At 35.0% G+C, this 18,682-nt stretch overlaps 1 protein-coding gene across 13 annotated transcripts in view; it reads left to right on the top strand.

Moving 5' to 3' along the window:
- Positions 1-18,682, top strand: part of EVI5 (ecotropic viral integration site 5) — a 235,403-nt gene that overhangs the window by 149,197 nt on the left and 67,524 nt on the right. For all 13 annotated transcript variants that reach the window (XM_086717566.1, XM_086717556.1, XM_086717559.1 and 10 more), the window contains 2 exons: positions 7,927-8,073; positions 15,470-15,565. In XM_086717566.1, the coding sequence (XP_086573692.1) occupies positions 7,927-8,073; positions 15,470-15,565 (243 nt within the window). The remainder of the gene's footprint in view (positions 1-7,926; positions 8,074-15,469; positions 15,566-18,682) is intronic.

Raw genomic sequence — 18,682 nt, 5'->3', positions numbered from 1 at the left:
TCTATCTCAAAATAAATAAAAAATGTTTTTTCATGCATAAAGTAAAATACATAGGATTGCAAAACAAGCCAGTTATATTGAGGTACAGTTCTCAAAATACTGAAAAATAAACAAGTTTATGATATAGAACACATACAGGGACATACACAACACATTGCAGGATTAGGTTTTTAATATTTTAGATTTTTCTTACCTACGTTAGAATGTAGTATAATTTTCCTTTTGGGGGATACTCTCCTAGGTTTGGTATGAAAGTTATAATAAGTTTATGGAATAAATCAGATTGTATTTTATCTTTTTTTTTTTTTATTTTTTTTTATTATAAATTTTTTTTTTTTCAACGTTTATTTATTTTGGGGACAGAGAGAGACAGAGCATGAACGGGGGAGGGGCAGAGAGAGAGGGAGACACAGAATCGGAAACAGGCTCCAGGCTCTGAGCCATCAGCCCAGAGCCCGACGCGGGGCTCGAACTCACGGAGCGCGAGATTGTGACCTGGCTGAAGTCGGACGCTTAACCGACTGCGCCACCCAGGCGCCCCTGTATTTTATCTTTTTATTTCTACAAAATTTTGTCTAAGATTAGAATTACCTCTTGAATATTTGCTGGAATCCATTCCTTTAAATAGTCTTATCTTTTTGTCTTGTTTTTTTGGGAATAGTAACTATTGATCCTACTTATTGAAGGCTTATAGACCTTTTCAGGTGTTCTGTTTGTTCTTGAGTCTCATTTGGTAAGACGTGTTTGCTTGGGAAGACACATTTCATCTAAACTTTCAAATTCATCACTTAGAGTTGTTGAGGGTGTCTTTTTAAAAAATTTCTTTTTACTAGGTCAATATTTAGGTCTTTTTTCATTTCTAATAGTGTTTATTTGTGTTTATGTTCTTGAAAAGTGTTTGTAGAAGTTTGCCATTTTTTTTCAGAGGTTTGCCATTTTTAGAAATATTTCTAAAGACTGGATTTTTCATTTTTGTTGGTCCTCCATGTTGTACCATAGTTTTCTATATAATTTAGTTCTGTTATTATATCCTTTTATTATTTGTTGCTTGGGCTTCATCTTTTTTCACCTTTATTTGTACTCCTACCTATGTTTTCTTTTCTAATATATTTTTTATTCTTCAGTTCCATGCTTTTGACTTCCCTTGTGATTGCTTGTTTGACTCAAGATTTGTTTACAAGTATGTTTTGTATTTCCAAATGTATAGATTTCTGGTTCACTTCATTAGTAGTTTATGTCATTAGTTTAACGAAATTGCTTTGTGGTCACAGATTGTAGTCTGTAGAGTCTTACTTATATTAGATCAAACTTCTTCATTATACTGTTTGTATCTTCTATATTCTTTCTAGTTGTGTGTATCACCTGATGTTTCAAATACTAACAAATAGATACCTTCTCTTGTGATTGTAGATTTGTTTCTCCTTAGATTATGAGTTTTTTGGCTTAAAATATTCTGAGCCGCTTTTAGAGGGACACACAAATTTTTAATTGTCATTTTTTTTGTAGTAAATGAATCTTATTAGGGGCACCTGGGTGGCTCAGTTGGTTAAGCACCAGACTCTTGATCTTGGATCAGGTTATGATCTTATGGTTTGTGAGATTGAGCCCTGCATCGGGCTGTGCACTGACAACATGGAGCCTGTTTGGGATTTTCTCTTTCTCTTTCTCTCTCTCTCTCTGCCCCTTCCCTGCTTGCTTGCTCTCTCTCTCTTTTAAAATAAATGAACTTTACAAAAGTTTAAAATGAATCTTATTATATACTGACCCTCTTTATCTTTCAGGATGCATTTTGATTTAGTCTATCTTAATACAGTTATCTAAGATGTTTATTTTATTTTTTAAGTTTATTTATTTAGAGAGAGTGTGCAAGCAGAAGTGGGGGAGGAAAAGAGTGAGAGGGAGAGAGAGAGAGAATCCCAAGCATGCTCTGCACTGTCAGCACAGAGCCCGATGTGGGACTCAAATTCATAAACCGTGAGATCATGACCTGAGCCAAAATGAAGAGTTGAATGCTCAACCGACTGAACCACCCAGGCACCTCTAAGCTGTTCTTTTTCAGTCTCTGCCTTATTTATCTTTTTCCATCTTTTTAATTTCAGCCTGTTGATATCTTTGATAAACTGCATATAGATGAACATTTTTTAAAATCCAGTTTGACAAATGGTTGTACAACTCTGACTGTACTAAACTGCTGAAGTGTAGGTACACTTTAAGTGGGTGACTTTTATGTGTATGTCTCAATAAAGCTCTAAAAATGCAGTCCTTTTAGCAGTCATCGTTAGTCCATGTTTGATGATTCAGTTTGGATTAATATCTGTCACCTTGCTAGCTATTTCTGTTTGTTCCATCTGTTCTTTATATCTTTTATTTTTCTATTTCCTCTTGGATTTATTGGGCATTATGATTCCATTTTATCTCCACAAGTGACTTCTTTATACTCCTTAAGTTTTTTTTTTTTTTTTTTTACTGGTTGCTCTAGGTTTTTCAATATACACCTAATGAGAGCTAATCTTCAAATAATATTCCTCACATGTAGTATAAGGACCTTACAACAGTATATTCCCAGTTCTTCCTCCTATCCTTTGTGCTATTTGTTGTCATATATCTTGCTTTTACATATAGTACAAATATGTCATATGTGCTACTAGTCTTGCTTTAATCATAAGTTACCTTTCAGAGAAATTGAAAAAAAATTTAATGATATTTATTTCCTTCAATTATTCCATTTTTCAGCATTCTATTTTTTTGTACAGATCCATGTTTCTGTCTGGTGTCATATTCCTTCTGCTTAAGAAATCTCTTTAACATGTCTTGTACTGCTGGTCAGCTGGCAGTGGATTTTTAGTTTTGTTTCTTTGGGAAAGTATTTCTCCAATTTTAAAATATATATTTGCTGGATATTGAAATCTGGGTTGTTTTTCCTTCAACACTTAAAGTTACTCTTCTTGTCAGTAACCATGCAAGCCAGAATTCTGTTATAATTTTTGTTTATCTGCATGTAATGTGTTTTATTCTCTGGTTACTTTTACGATTTTCCCTTTTGTTTTTAGCACTCTGAATATGAAATGACTTGTTGTATTTTTTGTTTTGTTTTGTCTCCCTCTGAGTTTCTTGGACCTGTGGATTTCTCTCTACCATGAAATTTGGAAAATTCTTGGTTATTCTTTCTTCAGATATTTCTTCTGCCATTCCATATTCTTTTCTCCTCCTGGGATTCCCATTACACATACGTTAGATTAATTGATATTGATAGTAACTCTTTGATGCTCTTTTCTTTTTTCTTCTCATTATTCTCTTTGTGTTTCAGTTCCTATTGTGTTAAATATTTCTATTGACTTATCTTTAAGTTCACTGATTCTTTGCTCCACTTTGGGAGTTGTCTGATGAGCCATTGAAGGCATTCTTCACATCTGTTACTGTGTTTTTCATTTCTAGCATTTCTGTTTGATTCTTACAGTTTTCATTTCTCTGCTTATATTAAGTATGTGATCTTGAATGTTTTTAACCTTTCTCTTAGAGCCTTTAGCATGTTAATTACAGTTATTTTAAATTCCCTGTTAGGTAATTTTAATATCTGTGTCCTATATGAGGCCAATTCTGTTGATTGCTTTGTCTCTTGGTAGTGTTTTGTTTTTTCTTTTTCCTATGCTTTGTAATTTTTTCTTGAAAACTGAGTGTCTAGTGTAGGACAGTAGACTAAGGTAAGTAGTTTTTATGCCTGAAAATGGGCATACCTTTTCTTCTGGTAGGCCTTTAATGTGGGGGATTTGAGTTAATATAGTCAGGAGTTGGGCTGGTTTTGAGGTTTGTTGTTTCTGTGGTTACCCTCATTGCACCACAGGCTTCAAATTCCTCTAACACTATCTTATTTTTAGATTAGGGGCTGGTTTGCCAGAGGCTTTTCTCAATGTCTTTTAGGTCTTCCATGTGTACAGCACTTCAGAGAGAGTCTGTCTCCAGCAGTATTCCACTCTTGTTACAGGAAGTTGGAGGGCCAGAGTGTTCCCCATTGTTTTGATAAAGCCTCAGTCTTAGGCTGCATTGTGCCCCTGGATCTGGAGTGTTTGACTTTCTTAGTGCTCCTGCCCTACCACCAGCTATAGTCCTAGGCCCAAAATATAGTCCTGTCCCTTTCTCAGATATGGTGGTTTCCCCAGTGTTCTAAGGGCACCAGTGTTTCTGATAGTAATGGATGAAACCTTTTATTCTGTAGAGGAAATAAGCAAGGTTTAGTGCTTCTGTATTGGCTGCTGCTCTCCTCCCTCAAGCCTTTACTATGGAGATCTCTTTCTCAAGGCTTTCATCCATCTTTTTTTGTGTGTACCTGTTGGGGTCCATGAAGAAAAAGTGTACAAAAGCTTTTGAACTGTTTTGCTCCGTTAGGCTCCACACTCTCTAGCCAGCCAATACTTGGCCTCTGGCTAAATTATTCTTAACAGTTTCTGGCTTCATCTGCCCTGTCTGTCCTTAGATTTGGGGTTAGTTTGTTGCCCTGTGTGCTCACCTCTCTGGTTTCAACAAAAGTCATTAATTGAGTTTGGCCAGCTTTTTTTTTTTTTTTTTTTTTTTTTAATTGAAAGGGTGGAAACAATCCTCTTCTACTCTATATCCTCATCAGAAATCAAAACTGTTTATTATGATATATTTGAAAATTTTTTACTTCATTTCTTTTTTGTGTTTTTTTCCTTTCTTGCTTTTTATTGGATTTAGATGTTTCTTTCTCTTCTGCTAGTTTGACTTTTATAATTCCATTTGTTTTCTATTAGTGTTTATTACCTGAAAAAAAAAGTCCCATCTGAGACTAAACAGAGTTTGATGTTGATAATTATCTCCATCTTCCTTTAAAAGTGTGTAAGGGCCTTAGAAGATCTCTATATGCTCTTCTTCCATTTCCAATCTTGTATCTTATTATTGTACATTTTTTATATCTCTAAATTATTAGACATTATTGTTCTATGGAGTCAGGGCTTATTTGGATTTGTCTACTTGTTTGCGTTTTTGCTCTCTCTCACTTTTATTTAACAGTTTTTTTCCAATTTCAATCATGAATTGTAAACTCTCACTTTCTTAAAATAGGTGTACTTTTTCGCACTCTTATAGTTTAGCTAAATGTACTGTTGTAGGCTGAAATTTATTTTTTTAAGCACTACAGAGTTTTCCTATTGATGTCTGATTTGTCTCTTCTTTTTTTTTTTTTGTAGTTATTTATTTTGAGAGAGAGAGAACGTGCTAGCAGGGGAGGGGCAGAGAGAGAGACAGGGGGAGAGAGAAAACCCCAAGCTGGCTTTGCACTTCCAGCCCAGAGCCCCTTGTGGGGCTCAAACCCATGAACTGTAAGGTCATGACCTGAGCTGAAATCAAGAGTCAAGTACTTAAGCAACTGAGCCCCCCCAGATGCCCCTGTCTCGTCTTCTCTTTAGCATTCTGTTTTGTTAAAATGTATCTTCTTGAGGGTTTATTTGTATTTATCCTGTTTGGAATTAGTTGTGCTTCATGAATAGTAGATTCATATATATATTTCTTCCAGTTGTAAAAAATTCTCAACTATTGTTGTCTCTTAGACCATTATATCTAATCTTTTTGTTTTCTGTTTTATCCTGCAACCCCTATTAGGTGTATTTTGTACCAACTTACTCTCTTTACCTCTTCTGGGACACTATCTTCAATGTATCTAATCTCCTATTTAATCCTTTAATTAATTTTTAATATGTTCGGCTATATTAACTTCTAGAAAATGTATTTAGTTTTTCAAATTTGCTAAATGTTTTTTGATAGTTACTTGTTCTATGCTTATGTTTTTGCTTCCTCTTTATGTCTAAAAAAATTAAAAAAAATTTTTTTTGATGTTTATTTTTGAGAGACAGAGCATGAGCAGGGGAGGGGCAGAGAGAGAGGGAGACACAGAATCCGAAGCAGGCTCCAGGCTCTGAGCTGTCAGCACAGAGCCCGATGCGGGGCTCGAACCCACGAACCACAAGATTATGACCTGAGCCGAAGTCGAACGCTTAACCGACTGAGCCACCCAGGCGCCCCTATGTCTAAAAATTTTAAACAAAATATTTTATATAAAGTCCTTACATGATTATTTTGTTATCTAGAGTTTTAAAAAAATCTGTCATTGCTATCCTTTTTTCTACTGTTTCTCACTCATCATCAATTTGGCGTTTTGTTTAATGTGTATAGTTTGTGATGATGGGTCATGGACTTGTATTGAGTGGTGCAAGGAGGAGTTCTATTTGTGGGAATTCTTTGCAGCTTATGTTGAAGGTGTGTCCCTCTCAAGTGTGGTTATTTGTTTAGTCGTAGGAGGAAAGATAGTAAAAAGAGGTTGTGGAAGAACATTTTGTATGTAAGTACTAAGTACTTGAGCACTAAGAAGTTCACTGTTTATTTTGTAGACATATAGTGAGTCAGGAAGATGAGTAAAAGTAAGGATGAAGAAACCCAGAAGTGGTAGAATGTTTTAGAGTTTAAATCTATTAGATGATGTGGATCTTTTATTAAAACTCGAGGCAGGTTTGGGGCACCTGGGTGGCTCAGTTGGTTAAGCGACTGACTTCGGCTCAGGTCATGATCTCGCAGTTTGTGAGTTCGAGCCCTATGTCAGGCTCTGTGCTGGCAGCTCAGAGCCTGGAGCCTACTTCAGATTCTGTGTCTCCCCCTCTCTCTACCCCTCCCCTACTCACGCTTTGTGTCTCTCTGTCTCTCAATAATAAATAAATGTTAAAAAAAAATAGCTCAAAAAAAAAAAAAAAACTGCAGGCAGGGTCATTTTCATAGAGTGAGGCAGAATAGATATAATAATAGTAACAACCAAGGATTTATTAAGTATCTGTTAAATTTCAGGCATCATGTGAGACTCCTTGCATAAACTTTTTTCATATGACTGCTACAACATAGACTTTAAATTTTTTAAAGATTTTATTTATTTTTGAGAGACAGATATAACACAGACTTTAAATTTGAGTGGTAATATCTATGCTTATAACAGTGTACTGAAATTGGATGGGATTAGATAACTTTACTATGGGTGAAAAACTATAAAATGAGGAGCCAGATTTTCCTGTCTTTGGTTATAAAATCCCTACTGTTTCAGACCCCTAATAGAATATTTTGGGGTTGAGAGAAATCAGGCTGCATGAAGCTTGAATGGGAAGACTACCTCATGTCAGTCAACTTAAGGTCTATATAATTTCTTAGCATGTTCTATAATTACAATAAATTAAGCAGCTAGCATATATTGAGTTCTTACTATATATTAAGGCCTGCTGCATGTAATCTCTCATTTAATACTAAAGACAACTAAATGAAAAATTGGTCTTATTTTTATATACATTTTTCAGATGAGGAAATAGAGACTCAAATATTATAACTAGTTTAGATAATGACCGAATAACAAGTCAGAGTTCAAAACCAGTCCATGCTCTATAAAAAGACTGTGCTGTACATGGGAGGAATGTAAAAGTGCACATGATACATTTTATGACATCAGGGATTTTACAGTTCAGTAAATGGTGATGGTACTTTTCAGTCAGTCTGTACTTTCTTTTGAGAACTGGAAATAGGAGTCAAATTCATCATATTCCTGTATCTACTCATTTGTGTGACACTGCCTGTTGCACAATTTAATACCTTCAAGTTCTGTGTAAACATTCTTAAAGTTTATAGATATTTATTGTATAAATGAAAATATTGAGCTGTAGGAAGAGTTTTTGATATGGACCTTAAGTATTCTTTTGGATGGCTTGAGTTTTAATGCACTTGTATACTTTTTTCTTTTTAGTATTTAACTATTTGTTAAAAAACTTTATCTGTAACTAATAATAACATTTTATATAATGTTACTCAGGTATAAAATGGAGAGGTAGAAATATATAAGTTTTTTCGGGTCTTTATAGTCTGAGTATTTATATTTTTAATTACTAGAATCAGATCAATAGTAACCATCTTCGAAGAGCGGAACAAGAGGTGATCAGTCTACATGAGAAGGTGCAGTATCTTTCTGCACAGAACAAAGGACTACTTACTCAATTAAGTGAAGCAAAGCGCAAACAAGCAGAGATTGAATGCAAGGTAAATATATCAACTACCTAATGTTTTTGTCAAAATAATAATGCCTTTTTGTTTTGTCTCATTATTATCTTAAAACCAAATAAAACCAAAAAGAGCTAGCTTTGTTTCCAACTTTTCCTGAACTTGGTTTGGTGGTTGCTTTCAGACAAGGTTAACTCATCATGCCTTGAGGTGGATTTCAGGCAGGAAACTTCATTTTCACCTACTTGGTTAAATGCTAGTGTAGGGAATTAAGTTAGCCAGGTGGTTGAAAATTGATATCTCTGTACAATTTTTATTTTGACTTGTAACCCTTTAAAAACGAAGTTTTAAAAATCGGAACCAAAAAGGTAATTTAGAGAGGTTAGGGCAACTCTGCTTTGGTACCTTATCAGTAGACATGCAGTATTGATAAATGTTTTCTGGGTAGAAAGCAAAAGAAGTTTGTATATACCAATGGGTTGGGGAAATTGTGTGCATTTCCCATTACTTTAATTTGTTTTTTTAAATTTTGTGTGTGTAAAGTGTTTGGATTTATAAAGCATCAAAAAATATTTGAATGCAAGTAAATTTTTTCTTGAAATTAATCTACAGTATAACAGTGGTGAGAGGGTGAGGGGATGTGGAGTGGGGTAGAAGGAGAGAGAAAGTGAAAGAGATAGTGTATGTGTGTTTGAGAGAGAGAGAAATAACTAAAGAGATGACTGTGATCTGAGCATTAGAATGGATTACTGAAGACAAGTTACAGGATTTTAAAAATAAACTAGTCATCCATCTTTCCATGCTGAGATAGCAGGAATGATGCCCTTTAGAGATTTCAGCCTTATTATTCTATGATAAGAAATAAGACTTTCAATGGCACATGTAAAGCTGTAATTCCATCAACTTGTTCTGGTGTCATTAAAAACCAAGAGTGAAGCTTGAATGGTTTATCAGTGTCACTGAAATCCAGAGATGAAATTACATCCTAATAAATATGCATGGCTGTTACAATTTACACTGACAGAAATCTGTAGGCAGTACTGAAATTTGTACTAACTTAAAATTAGTACCTCTGGAAAGTTATAACTAGACTAATTTAAAAATAAAGTGATGTGACATGAGGTTGTATCAATTTGATTCGTCTTTCTAATGTGTGATTGAGTTTTTATGATGTCGTATCGTCTATGCTGACTTATTTTTAATAAAGAACTAAACTTAATCTTTTTTCATTACTGTTGTAAGTTTTCCTTAAACATTGGTTGATAACACTATGACTTGATTTACTATTGCTCCTCAAATGCCTTAGTAACTTAAGCTAAGTAAAGTGTCCTTTGGAATTAAATATTTGTTGAATTTGCTGATGAAAATATATATACATATATGTATTTTTTTAATTTAAGCAATGGGCTCAGATTCAGAATTTTAGAGAATTTTAAGAACCAATATATATTTTGTTTAATCTTTAACTGTTCATTAATAAATATGTAAAATATTTTAAAGATGCTGATTCCCCTATGTCCCCCTGTGTTTACACTGTATATTGATTTATTCAATCTTTTGTAATACCTTTTGTAGATTTTGAGAATGACCGGTGTGTTGTTACCCTAGCACCTAGTACATTCTAATTAAGTGTATATATTTACCTTGTTATCTTGGAATAGTTCAGGAACAGACCTAACTTTTTCAAGGAAGCTAGTCCTTTAATTATGTAAATCTGATTAATTTTCATTTATTTTTTTAAGGCTTTTATTTTCAGAGAGACAGGACGTGAGTGGGGGAGGAGCAGAGAGAGAGGGAGAATCTCAAACGGGCTGCGCCCTGTCAGTGCAGATCCCTAAGAGGGGCTCAAATTTACGAAACTGTGAGATCATGACCTGAGCCAAAATCAAGAGTCAGATGCTCAACTGACTGAGCCACCCAAGCACCCCTGATTAATTTTCATTTAGTTCTACATGATCATAGCTTATAATTTGTTGGTAAATAATTATTCAGGTTCATTTTATTTTTCATTTATGTAAAATATCAGGATACTGTTTTTAATATTAATGTTATTTTCTCTCTATAACTGTGTTTGAATATTCCCACTTAAAAATGAAACTAGTACAAGTCTGTGATCTCCAATATGAAAATTCAAAATACTCTGAAACCCAAACGTTTTCTCATAAATTTCACACACATTCATTTGGATAATTTTTATTGTATCCCACTTGGTGTGTATTTTTATACTTTACTGTTTCATTGTGTTTAACACTGAGCATACTGTTTCATTATGGGTGTTGTTGCCACTAGAGAATACTAAGGTGCCACTAATACTACTAAGGTATGTACCTTATTACTTTTCTAAAATCTAAAAAATCTGAAGTTCCAAGACACACCTTGTGCCTAAGATTTTAGTAATGAGATTATGGGATTTGCTACATAAATATAAATTTGAAGATGACAGAAATATTTTAAATTTTCTGGTTCTACAAATATAGAGAGATATATAGACATAGATATATGTATGTCCATGAGAAAAGATGTATTAATTATGAATTTGCAAAATTGTATGATAAGAAATTTTAAGTGAGGAAAATCAAAGTATTTTACTATGATTATAACATTATGCCTACATGGAATAATGATAGGAAGGAAACAGGAAGAAAATAAACCTATTGCTTATATATAATATAAATTTTGCTAGCTTAATACATACTCGTAATGCTTTGATTGTTTAACTGAGTATAAATCAAAGCAATCCGTCCCCTTTTACCTCATTCTGTTTCTGATTCTACCACATACCCCTTTTACTTTTTGCTAGGTAACTGCTTTTATTATTTTCTGATATATCCTTTTAGAGTTTCTTTTAGGCAAATACTAGCAAGTAAAAATATATAATTTTTCTTTGCACTTTCTTACATGAAAGTTAACATACTGTATGCTCCTCTTTTTTTTTTTTTTTTTGTCACTATATTTTGTAGAGCTTTCAATATCAGTGCTTGAAGAGTCTTATTAGTTTCTAAGGTATATTGTTTTCCATTGCATGGATGTGCTATAGTATACTTAACTAGGTCCTTATTGGTGTGCACATGGACTGTTCCCAGTGTTTTGCTGTCACAGGCACTGTATAGTGAATAACCTTATACATATATAATTTCAGACATATAGAGTTATATCTACATATTCCTAGAGAGGTATATCTATGTGTTCCTGTAATTTGATTGTTTGGTCAGTGGGTAAATATATTTGTACTTTCATAGATTTTGTCAGATAACACTCCTGACAGTTGTGCCATTTTGTACTTTGACCAGCAGGGCATGATAATACCTGTTTCTCTATTGTGTTACTTACAGAGTATATAGCCAGACTTTTCATTCTAAATAGATGCTATTTTAGGACATGTTTTGTATATTTTACAACAGTGATTCTCAAATAGGATTGGGAGGAGGTGAGATTATGAGACTTCAAAGAAGGATGGCATCTAATTATGTATTTGTCAAATATTTGGGCAGCTTTTATTTGTCAGCCTTATAGGCACTGGGGATTCAGTAGTGAAGAAGGTGGACACAATGTTTAGTGAGACAGTAAAGTAAAAAATACATAGGATTATCACGAATGATGTACTATAAAGTGGGAGGTAAGGAGAATTGGCAATAAAGATGGAGTGCTAGGAAGTGGTATCAAAGGTGGGACGTGAAGAATAGGACAGAAGCAACCATATGAAGAGCCAGGGGAAGATCCTCGCATGAAAAAGCTCACAGAGTTCAAGATCCAAAAGCAGGAAAGAACCTGTTTGCTGAGACTTCTATAAAGCTTGAAAAGCTAATGAAATAAAGCTAGAGAAGCAGGTTGGGATTCCACTTCTTACCATGTAAAATTTTAGAGTCCATGCTGTGGGAGGCCACTGAAGGTTTTAAGCAGGAAATCAACAGACTTTTTTTTTTTTTTCTGTTTTGCTGTATTTGCTTCAGATTTCTTTTTTTCACTGTTAATTTTGAAATATTTTTATGTTTACACAAAAGCAGCAAAAATAGTACGTAGAGTTACCATATGCCTTTCAGTCAGCTTCTTCTAATGTTGACATCTTACATGTTAACATCTAACATGGTACATTTATCAGTACTGAGAAATGAATGATGGTACAATGTTATTACTAAACTATAGACTTTATTCAAATTTCCTCATTATATCTCCGTCTCTTCCATTCTGTGACAGTTTCTTAATGCTTTCTTATCTTTCCTTACCTTGACTATTGAAGAATACTGGTCAGATATTTTGTAGAATATCCCTCAGTTTGGGATTGTCTGTTTTCTCCTGATTAGATTGAGGTTATGTATTTTAGGAAAGAATACAGAGTTGAAGTGTCCTTCTCAGCACATCATATCAGAAGACACTTCGTATAAATATATCTTACGGTTAATGCTGGTAACCTTGGTCATTTAAGTTGGTGTCTGCCAGCTTTCTCCACTACAGAACTTTTTTTCTCTTATACTCGGTTCATTATAAGCAAGTTACTAAGTCCAGCCTGCAGTCTGATGGCAGGCAGGGGTGTTAAGCCATACCTCCTCAAGGAAAAAGTATTAGGGGCGCCTGGGTGGCTCAGTCGGTTAAGTGTCCGACTTTGGCTCAGGTCATGATCTCGCGGTTCGTGAGTTCGGGCCCCGTGTCGGGCTCTGTGCTGACAGCTCAGAGCCTGGAGCCTGTTTCAGATTGTGTCTCCCTCTCTCTCTCTCTGACCCTCCCCCGTTCATGCTCTGTCTCTCTCTGTCTCAAAAATAAATAAACGTTTAAAAAAATTTAAAAAAAAAGAAAAGAAAAAGTATTAAAGAATTTGTGGGTATATGTTAAAACCACCACAGTAATTAATAAATATTGGGGGGAACTATTTTAAGGCTATGCATATATACTTAAAGTTTCAGCAACTAGTTTTAGCATTTAAGCATTTATTAGGGGATAGTGCTTGTAGCAATTAATGTAGTTATTTTTTAAAGGAATATACATGCCATTGTGTGTGGAGGTAGGTTTAAGGTGAGGTTGGAGAGAGATGTGATATGAGATCATCAGGAAATAGCACAGGACAGAGTAGCTAGCTTGGGCCCAGCTGTTAGTATTTAAATAAAGAGAAATAGATAAATTCACAATCTATTTTTATAGAGAACCAATAAGACTTGGTGATTAGAGAGGGGGAAGATTAAGGTAAATTTTGGGTTTTTTACTTGATTAACATAATTTCATGTAATTTATAATATACATTTGAAAGTATTAATAAATTTACATAGCTAAATGTATATGTAATTTACATAAAATAATTTTGATTAGTATAATTTTTATAAATTGTTAATTAATATTAGTAAAGTAGTAGTTCTCTATTACTGTTTTTTTTTTTTTTAGAAGGCAACCTCTTAATTTTTTTTTTAATGTTTTTATTTATTTTTGAGATAGAGACAAAGCATGAACGGGGGAGGGTCAGAGAGAGAGAAGGGGAGACACAGAATCTGAAGCAGGCTCCAGGCTCCAAGCTGTCAGCACAGAGCCTGACGTGGGGCTCGAACTCAACGGACTGTGAGATCATGACCTGAGCCAAAGTCAGACGCTTAACCAACTAAGCCACCCAGGCGCCCCTCTATTACTATTTTTTAATGTTTATTTTGAGAGAGAGTGAGTAAGTGCATACGGGCTGGGGCAGGGCAGAGAGAGAGAGGGAGAGAGAGAATCCCAAGCAGGCTCCTGCTTGTCAGCACAGACGACTGACGACGGGCTCCATCTCATGAACCATAAGGTCATGACCTGAGCTTAAATCAGAAGTTGGATGCTTAACTGAGCCACCCAGGCACCCCTGTATTACTTTTTAAAAAATTACTTCTAAAACTTAGTGGCTTAAAATAGCAATAAGCACTAATATCCTAGAGTTTCTGTGAATCAGAAATTCAGGAGCAGCTTAGCCGGTGCTCTCTAGAGTTTAGAGTTTAGAGTCTCTTATGAGACTGCAGTCATTTGAAGGCTAACCTGAAGGATAAAGTGTTTTAGGTGGCTCTCTCCCATGGTTGGTGCTAAATTTCTCCTAAGGTTACCACCCTGTACATTTTTTATACTAATGATTGCTAAATTGCAACTGAAGTAAATGGAGGAGCAAAATATTTTTGTATACTCTATATTTCTCTAACGTATTTTTTTCATATTTTGTTACTTCCGGATCAGTATAATTTGGCACAGATATTGTAGAATACAGTTTTGGGGTTTTTCTTCATGAAATTTTGAGGTAGTAGAGTTAAATATTATACTTTTCCTAGGAAGGTTAGAATTATGATCTAATTCTCTTTAGCATAATGTAAAAATTCATTGACATTTATTGCCTCAGAAAGAATATAATTTTTAAATATTGTCTAGCTAATATACTCTCTCAGCATCCACATTGCCTATTAATCTGTTGTCCTCATTAGGTATTTGAAAGTTGTCAATATTCTTTTTTTTTTTTAATTTTTTAAATGTTTATTTTTTTTTTAATTTTTTTAACGTTTTTATTTATTTTTGAGACAGAGACAGAGCATGAACGGGGCAGGGTCAGAGAGAGAGGGAGACACAGAATCTGAAACAGGCTCCAGGCTCTGAGCTGTCAGCACAGAGCCCGACGTGGGGCTCGAACCCACAGACCGCGAGATCATGACCTGAGCCGAAGTCGGACGATTAACCGACTGAGCCACCCAGGCGCCCCAATGTTTCTTTATTTTTGAGAGAGAGAGAGCAAGAGAGAGAGAGTCAGCATGAGTGGGCAAGGGGCAGAGAGAGTGGGAGACACAGAATCCCAAGCAGGCTCCAGGCTTTGAGCTGTCAGCACAGAGTCTGCTGTGGGGCTTCAACCTATGAATCATGAAATCATGACCTGAGCCGAAGTCGGATGCTTAACCGAGTGAGCCACCCAGGCTCCCCAATATTTGCTCTTACATAAAAAATGAGCAGCTTTCACAGTCAACAGTGATACGAATTTTTAATTAATTAAGTTCATTTTTATTTTAACATTTTATGCAACATTTATTTATATGAGTGGTGTTTATTTTTATTTATTTTTGAGAGAGAGACCACGCACGAGCCAGGGAGGGGCATAGAGAGAGGGAGACACAGAATCGGAAGCAGGCTCCAGGCTCTGAGCTGTTAGCACAGAGCCCAACGCGGGACTCAAACTCATGAACTGTGAGATCATGAGCTGAGCCAAAGTTGGACGCTTAACCTACTGAGCCACCCAGGCACCCCATGAGTGGTGTTTCTCAATGCTTAAAGATGGAATGCTATTCTATATATTTGGTCTTCATTTTATATCAAGTTCAGGAGATAATGGCAATTTTTTTCTCTCATTTAATCTATTTGTTATTTTTTAAATTTGAAGCAGATTACAAGTGTTTATGTTTTATTTTTGGTTTATTACATGGCTTATTTTTGGTTTATTTTGTTTCTTCCCTAGAACAAGGAAGAAGTGATGGCTGTGAGACTCCGGGAAGCAGATAGCATAGCTGCTGTGGCTGAATTACAGCAGCACATTGCTGAGCTGGAAATCCAGGTACCATATGAAAATAATAAAGGACACACAAAAATAAGGCAATAGTTTCTCCTTCCCTCTGCCCCTTTCCTGCACCATTTACATCTTCCTCCTAATAACTGTGATTGTTATTTTTTTGTGTTTGTTTCTGTTTTTAAAATGTTTTTTTAATGTTTGTTTATTTTTGAGAGAGAGACAGAATGCGAGTGGAGGAGGGGGTGAGAGAGAGGGAGGCATAGAATCTGAAGTAGGCTCCAGGCTCTGAAGTGTCAGCACAAAGCCCAACGTGGGGCTTGAACTCACGATGGTGAGATCTTGACCTGAGCTGAAGCCAGATGCTTAACCTCTTGAGCCCCCCAGGTGCCCCGAGTGATTGTTATTTTCAACACTTGTTCATTTCCAAGTCCATTTTTTTGGTTGTGGTAAAATACATTTAACATAAAATTTACTCTTTTAAAGTATACAGTTCTGTGACACTAAATACATTGACATTGATCTGCAACCAGTCTCCAGATCTCTTTTCATCTTGCAAAATTGGAAGTTGACCTATTGAACATGTCCTAATACCCCTCTTCCCCAAACCCCCAGAAACCACCATTCTGCTTTTCATCTCTGAATTAGACTATTCTAGGTACCTCATATAAGTAAGATGATACAGTATTTGTCTTTTTGTGACTGGCTTATTTCACTTAGCATAATGTCATCAAGGTTTATCCATGTTGTATGTGAAAACATGTATTTCCTTTTTAAGACTGAGTGATATTCCGTTGTATGTGTATACCACATTTTGTTTATCTATCAATTGGTGAACACTTGGGTTGCTTCCTCCTTTTGGCTATTGTGTTAATGCCGCTATGAACATGGTTGTACACATCCGTTTGAATCCCTGCTTTCAATTCTTCGGGATTTACCCAGAAGTGGGGTTGATGGATCATGTGATAATTTTGTGTTTAACTTTTTAAGGAATTGCTGTACTATTTGCCATAGCACCATTTTACATTCTCACTAGCCAATGCACAAGGTTCTTATTTTGCCACATCCTCACCAACACTTGTCAATTTTCTGGGGGTTTTGTTGTTGCTTGTTTGTTTTTTTATAAGCCATCCTGATCAGTGTGAAGTGGTAGCTCATTGTGGTTTTGATTTGCATTTCCCTAATGATTAGTGATGTTGACCATCTTTTCATTTGCTTATTTGCCATTTGTGTATTTTCTTTACAGAATCAGGTTGTTGTTGAGTTGTAGAAGTTGCTTATATATTCTCAGTGTCAGTTCCTAATCAGACTATAATTTGCAAATGTTTTCTCCCTTCCTTTGGGTTGCCTTTTTGTTCTCTTGTTGTTTTTTGATGCACGAAAGTTTTTATTTTTGTTAAATTTACCTATTCCCCCCCCTTTTCAAATTTTTATTTAAATTCTGATTAGTTAACATAGTGTAATAGTGTTTTCAGGAGTAGAATTTAGTGATTCATCACTTAACATATAACACTGTATGCTCAGCACAACAAATGCCCTCCTTAATACCCATCACCCATTTATCTACCCTGTTTGTTCTATATAGTTAAGAGTCTCTTATGGTTTATTTCGCTCTCTCTCTTTTTTTCCTTTTCCCATATGTTCATCTGTTTTCTTAAATTCCACATATGAGTGAAATCATGTAGTATTGTCTTTCGCTGCCTGACTTATTTTGCTTACCATAATACACTCTACCTCCATCCACATCATTGTTTTTTAGAGTTTATTTATTTTGAGAGAGAGACCGAAAGAGAGAAAGAGCATGTGGGGGAGGGGCAGAGAGAGAAGGAGAGAGAGAATCCCAGGCAGGCCCTACACTGCCAGCAAAGAGCCCAATGTGGGGCTCAAACCCATGAACTGAACTGTGAGATGATGACCTGAGCCAAAACCAAGAGTTGGACGCCTAACAAACTGAGCCACCCAGCTGCCCCCATCCTCATCATTGCAAATGTCAAAATTTCATTCCTTTGGATGGCTAACTAATTTCCTACTTCTTCTTTCGTTGCCTCTGCTCTCAGTCCAATTTTGAGTGAAAGTTTATCATATTCGTACATTGCCAAAGCAATTTTCAAATGAGAATTCAAAAAGAAATGTTTTTTTTTCACTCTATGTCTTATTTCTTATACAGTATAAGGTAGTAAATTTCTAATATGGGAAAAGTATTATGTTTAAAATCTTATTTCTTTAAAAATGTGTTATATTCTGTTCCAAGCTATAATAGAGTTTTTGCTACAGCATCTAGAATTTCTTCCTACTTGAAATATCCTTTGGTCTTAAATTTCAGTTCAGAATTTGCTTAGTTTTTTAAGACATATATATTATAGCCTCATATTTTGATCTGCATCAAAAGTAATTAAAAACACATTATGATTTGTATAAGTTTATAAAAAGATAGCTTTTGTGTTCTGTTGGTAATATTCCCTGTAAAGTAACACATATGCAGGAAAACTTTAGACATGAACTGACTGCATAATATATTTGTAATCAGCAATTTAAATCATGGTATCACAGGCAATTCTAGTTTAAGCCTATAGTTTTCCAACATCAAGAAAATTATAAAATTTTGCTACATTTCTGTACATCTTAGTCACAAACAGCAAGATTTATATCACTCTTTTTATTTATTCTGAAATAGTAATTAAAACAAAGAGCCTGATATGTGGCATGTCTTGTTTAAAATGAAATATAACATCTGTTTTGAAAAATAGAAAAGAAAATGCATGAAATTTTTACCATCAGGAGTATGTTGGCATCAAATGGCTTTTGATTAAATAATCACTGGCATCCTAATTGCTAAATTCATTGGCACTTTTTCAGTATTTATCCTGCTTGAGTTTATTTCATTTGTCATTGTTAGCCAATCATCCTCTTTACATTCTCTCCTCTCTTGGCTTTCCTGCGCCACTCACTTTTGCCTCTCTTCTTTCTTGTTTATTGTTTTCCAGTCTAAACATTCAGTTCTGAATGTTTATATTCTTCTGAAAATCCAAGTTTTTGGCTTTTTGAGAGCTGTGCTCAAATGAAAGGTCTCACATGGCTTCAGGAGCTATCTTGTATGACAACAAATCCTAATGTAACTCCAGGCATAGCATGTTTCCCCTAACCAATAATTTTTAAACCTTTTTT

Source organism: Puma concolor, chromosome C1 (assembly GCF_028749965.1).
Source record: "Puma concolor isolate L17-30 chromosome C1, mPumCon1.1.hap2, whole genome shotgun sequence".
NCBI lineage: Eukaryota > Metazoa > Chordata > Mammalia > Carnivora > Felidae > Puma > Puma concolor.
This window is presented reverse-complemented; position numbering and strand designations above follow the sequence as displayed.